This window comes from Durio zibethinus, unplaced genomic scaffold (genome assembly GCF_047325235.1).
Source record: "Durio zibethinus cultivar Kanyao isolate XHJ-2024 unplaced genomic scaffold, ASM4732523v1 HiC_scaffold_140, whole genome shotgun sequence".
NCBI lineage: Eukaryota > Viridiplantae > Streptophyta > Magnoliopsida > Malvales > Malvaceae > Durio > Durio zibethinus.
Genome location: NW_028322763.1, coordinates 37,384 through 43,239, shown reverse-complemented (window position 1 = coordinate 43,239; position 5,856 = coordinate 37,384). Strand labels below are relative to the sequence as shown.

The window sequence follows — 5,856 nt, the reverse complement described above, 5'->3', positions numbered from 1 at the left end:
TTATATTGGGAGGCTCATTACTTCAATTAGTCCCCGTGTTCCTCGAATGGATCCCTTAATTGTTGAGAGGGTTGCCCAAAGGCAGTATATAAGGCGTACCCAGTAAAACTTACAAGTAAACCAGATATAGAGATGGCGACTAAAGTTGCTGTTTCCATTATTATATAATTATATAAATAATATATATAAATATAAATATAAATAATATAAATATAAATATAATTTCAAGATCACAATGGATCTATGATAAGATCGTTTATTTACAGCGGAATGATATACAAAGTCAACAGATCTCACTGAATACAAAATAAGATTTATGGCTACACAAACCGTTGAGGGTAGTTCTAGATCTGGTCCAAGACGAACTGTTGTAGGGGATTTTTTGAAACCATTGAATTCGGAATATGGTAAAGTAGCTCCTGGATGGGGAACGACTCCTTTGATGGGTGTCGCAATGGCTTTATTTTCGATATTCTTATCTATTATTTTGGAGATTTATAATTCTTCCGTTTTACTGGATGGAATTTCGCTGAATTAGATTCACAAGAACCACGAAGCCTCGCTTTTCAATACAAAAAGTGAAACTTTTAGTTCTCGGATTTTTTTTAGCCCATTCTATTTTGGTAGTTCGACCGCGAAATTTTTTTTGTTTCTGTATTTCCGGAATATGAGTGTGTGACTTGTTATAATTGATCCTATTGATAGTACAGAAAATGGGTCTGTCCTCTTGATCGAGATAGTTTTATCCCGTCGGATAGCCATTCTAGTATCTGGAGCACGGAATATATGAAATGGATCACGAAGTATTCGAACTATGATTCATACTTAATATTCAAACCTCGCGGCCGGACTCAAAAAAAAAAAAAATTTTCAAAGAAAGAGGTTTTTTATTTATAAATCGAGAAATTTTTTCTTCTTTCAAACTCTCATTTAGTTTATGCTTATTTTGATCAAAGGACAAACCTTTCTTTTCTTTGTATTTTTATTTATTATATCTATTCTATTCATTGAATAAGTGATGATCCAATAATTCTTACTCAAAGAATCTTTGGACTTAGTTTGAAGGTTTTATTGAATCATCGCGGTTCTGGTATGAATCTGAAGTTTCAATTGATTCATAGGGTCTTAACAAGAGAATTCCTATTAAAAATAAAGAAAACAAGAATAAAGCCACATTCCATATAAATAACAAATCAAAGCAAAGAAAAAGAAAAGAAATAAGTAGGTAAATAGAAGATTCAAGAGGCCTGATCAACATAAAGACGAATGCGCCGACTTGATTTTTTGGCATTATAATTACAACTACAAAAAAGAGCTTTCGGATTTTTACTCTTTTGTGTCTTCAGATAAAATTGAATGAAAAGATTAAGAAGTTTCAAACTTTCTATTCCATATCCGTTTCAGCTATTATTTGGGTGTTTTTGTTTGAGCTGTACGAGATGAAATTCTCATATACGGTTCTCAGGGGGGGAGTCCTCTTGGTTTACCTATCTCAATAAAGTCTATGATTGGTTCGAAGAACGCCTCGAGATTCAGGCGATTGCAGATGATATAACTAGTAAATATGTTCCTCCTCATGTTAACATATTTTATTGTCTAGGAGGAATTACGCTTACTTGTTTTTTGGTACAAGTAGCTACAGGATTTGCTATGACTTTTTACTATCGTCCAACCGTTACTGAGGCTTTTACTTCTGTTCAATACATAATGACTGAAGCTAACTTTGGTTGGTTAATCCGATCAGTTCATCGATGGTCGGCAAGTATGATGGTCTTAATGATGATCCTGCACGTATTTCGTGTCTATCTCACTGGTGGTTTTAAAAAACCTCGCGAATTGACTTGGGTTACAGGCGTGGTTCTGGCTGTGTTGACTGCATCTTTTGGTGTAACAGGTTATTCCTTACCTTGGGACCAAATTGGTTATTGGGCAGTCAAAATCGTAACAGGCGTTCCGGAAGCTATTCCGGTAATAGGATCGCCTTTGGTAGAGTTATTGCGTGGAAGTGCTAGTGTGGGACAATCCACTTTGACCCGTTTTTATAGTTTACACACTTTTGTATTACCCCTTCTTACTGCTGTATTTATGTTAATGCATTTCCTAATGATACGTAAGCAAGGCATTTCTGGTCCTTTATAGAGAATATAGACCATAGCTATATTGTAACCAATCATTTATCTTATTACTTGCCAATCATTTATCTTATTACTTGGGGGAGGAACAATAGTATTTCATTGCTACAAATATGGATTGTTGAAAAAAAAAAAAAAATAAGACATGTATTTGGATATTTCCTTTCAACTCCACAATATTCTATTATTTATTTGATATGACATGAATAGTTGAAGGGAATTCCCCGAAGAGAAAATGGATTATGGGAGTGTGTGACTTGAACTATTGATTGGGCCATGCAGAAATATGCCTTTATCTGCTACATTGGAATTCACAACCAAATGTGTCTTTGTTCCAACCACCGTGTAAGCCCCATACAAAGGATAGGCTGGTTCGCTTGAAGAGAATCTTTTCTATGATCAGACCTGACGATGTCGTGTATGAACAGGGCTCCGTAAGATCCAGTAGAATAAGTGATTTGGCATAATGCAAATTAGATTTTATTTATTTATTTTTATTTTTTTTTTACTTTCTTATCTTAATAGTATGAAAATACATTCATTTCTTCTGCATCGACCCGATTTATTATTATTATACTATCGGAGTGAAACAAGGGATCTAAAGAAGAGCAAAGGCTAGACTATATTAGTAACAAGTAAATCCTTTGTATGTAAAAAATCTCGATATATTTTTGGGATAAAGGTGAATCGCAAGGCCTAAGACGACCCAGAAAGCACTTGATCACGATCAACTTTGTACGCCTACTTGGGTATTGAGCATTTACCTGTAAAAATGGCATTCCTTGGAATGTATAGTTGCAACTTCGTAAAATGGAATCAGGTAACTTTTTTCTTACATATGAAATCATTCATATATGTGTGGATAACATATAGATTCATTTTATATGTATCCGTTTGTATCCATTTGATTCGATTGATTTTTGCTTGAGCCGGATGATGAAAAATTATCATGTCCGGTTCCTTCGGGGGATGGATCTAGAAAAATTCACCTATCCTAATAACAAAAAAACCTGACTTGAACGATCCTGTATTAAGAGCTAAATTAGCTAAAGGTATGGGTCATAATTATTATGGGGAACCCGCATGGCCCAATGATCTTTTATATATTTTTCCAGTAGTAATTCTCGGTACTATTGCTTGTAACGTAGGCTTAGCGGTTCTAGAACCTTCAATGATTGGTGAACCCGCGGATCCATTTGCAACTCCTTTGGAAATATTACCTGAATGGTATTTCTTTCCTGTATTTCAAATACTTCGTACAGTACCTAACAAGTTATTGGGTGTTCTTTTAATGGTTTCAGTACCTGCGGGATTATTAACAGTACCTTTTTTGGAAAATGTTAATAAATTCCAAAATCCATTTCGTCGTCCAGTAGCGACAACCGTTTTTTTGATTGGTACTAGCGGTGGCCCTTTGGTTGGGTATTGGAGCAACATTACCGATTGATAAATCCCTAACTTTAGGTCTTTTTTAAATTGAATCAATTTTAAAATAAAATATCATGATGTGCGTATCTAGGGAGTAGTCACTTCAAAGTCAAAGTGAATTCTCCCTAGATACATTTATTCAATTCTGGTCCCAATATATGGATTGTGCTGAAGGTTCAAAATCCATTTTCGTTTTTTTTTTTTTTTTCTAATTTTCTAAAGTAAAAAAAAAAAAAATGAAATAAATCCTAAATCCAATGGATTTAAAATTTTGGTAAATCAATTTCGCAATGCTTTTCTACTTCTTTTCTAGAATGCCCAATATTTGTTTTACATCTTCTATGCGAAAGTGTTCAATTTTCATAAGGTCTTCTTGACTGTTATTCAAAAGGTCCAATAATGTATGTATATTGGACTTTTTGAGACAATTATAGATCCTGGGAGGCAATTCTGATTGGTCAATAAAAATATATTTCAATGCTATTTCTTTTTTCTTTTTTCTTAGTTTAGCTAATCTATCATGAAAAGGAAAAAAAGGTAAAGTAACGTTGTGTTGATTGTTTTCTAAATGTAAGTTTTCTTCTTCCGCATCTAGAAAGGGAATAAATAAATCAATCAAATTCCGAGAGGCTTCATGAAGTGCTTCTTTAGGAGTTAAACTTCCATTTGTCCATATTTCTAGAAAAAGTATCTCCTGTTTTTCATTATCATTCCCATAACAATGAATACTATGATTCGCATTTCGAACAGGCATGAATACAGCATCTATAGGATAACTTCCGTCGTGAAAGTTCTTTGGCGTTTTTATACCGTATCCTCTATTTCTCTCGATTTGTAATCCAATACACAAATCAATTGGTTCGGTTAGGCTAGCTATATGCTGTGTATTATCAACGATTTCCACAGAAGGCGGTAAGATGATGTCTTGAGCAGTTACATATCCGGGACCCTTGGCACAAATAAAGGCGTTACGAGTTCCATACAAATTACTTCTCAATACAATTGCTTTTAAATTCATTAAAATTTCATGTACTGATTCTTGAATACCTACTATGGTAGAATATTCGTGTGGTATTTTCTCAGATTTTGCACGTGTAATACATGTTCCTTCTATTTCTCCAAGCAAAGCTCTTCGCATCGCAATGCCTATTGTGTCGGCTTGGCCTTTCATAAGTGGAGACAGAATAAAGCGTCCATAATAAAGACGCTTACTATCTGTTCTTGATTCAACACACTTCCACTGCAGTGTCCGAGTAGAGACTTTTACTTTCTCTCGAACCATAGTAATATTATTTTATTTGATCAGATCATTGAATCATTTATTTCTCTTGAAATCTCTTTAGTGTTTATTTCTACACACGTTTTTTTTTAGGAGGTCTACAGCCATTATGTGGCATAGGGGTTACATCCCGTACGAAACTTAATAGTATACCACTTCTACGAATAGCTCGTAATGCTCCATCTCTTCCGAGACCAGGACCTTTTATCAGAACTTCCACTCGTCGCATACCTTGGTCTACTACTGCTCGAATAGCATTTCTCGCTGCGGTTTGAGCAGCAAAAGGAGTCCCTCTTCTTGGACCCTTGAATCCACAAGTACCGGCGGAGGAAGAAGAAATTACCTGACCCCGTACATCTGTAATAGTAACAATGGTATTGTTGAAACTTGCTTGAACATGAATAACTCCTTTTGGTATTCTACGTGCACTTTTCCGTGCACTACTGCGCCCATTCCTACGTGAACCAACTTTTGGTATAGGTTTTGCCATATTTTATCATTTCATAAGGATAAGTCAGAGATATATGGATATATCCATTTCATGTCAAAACAGATCTTCTATTTTTATTTGTTCATCGCTTTCTTTAAGATTAGTTTCTTTTCTTTAACTTTAAGGAGTTCTTTTTAGAATAGAAAGATTATCCTTGTCTCTGTTTATGTCTCGGGTTGGAACAAATTACGACAATTCGTCCCCTCCTACGGATTAGTCGACATTTTTCACAAATTTTACGAACGGAAGCCCTTATTTTCATAGTTGTTATTCCTTAAATTTTTCCGAATCTACTTATTGGAAGAAAATAAGTTTCTTGAAATTTTTGAACCTTGAATTGGATCCCCCTGAAAGGAATCTTGAAGTTGAAAAAACTACCTAATCGTTCGAATCCTTGTTGCGGAGTCTATAAATTATACGCCCCCTGGTTGAATCATAAGCACTTACTTCACTTTTGTTGACTCTATCCCACGGTGGTATACGTATAAAACTCGATCGGACCCTTCCTGAAACATAACCTAGAATCA

General features: G+C 34.9%; 1 protein-coding gene across 1 annotated transcript; it reads left to right on the top strand.

Annotated features, from left to right (window-relative positions):
• Positions 1 to 271: 271 nt before the first annotated feature.
• On the top strand, positions 272 to 2,382 carry LOC149509610 (cytochrome b6). Its single transcript, XM_089757691.1, has 2 exons — positions 272 to 673; positions 1,498 to 2,382. The coding sequence occupies exons 1-2, from the start codon at positions 668 to 670 to the stop codon at positions 2,137 to 2,139; spliced, it is 648 nt and encodes a 215-aa protein (XP_089613817.1). The 5' UTR covers positions 272 to 667; the 3' UTR covers positions 2,140 to 2,382.
• The last annotated feature ends 3,474 nt before the right edge of the window (positions 2,383 to 5,856 follow it).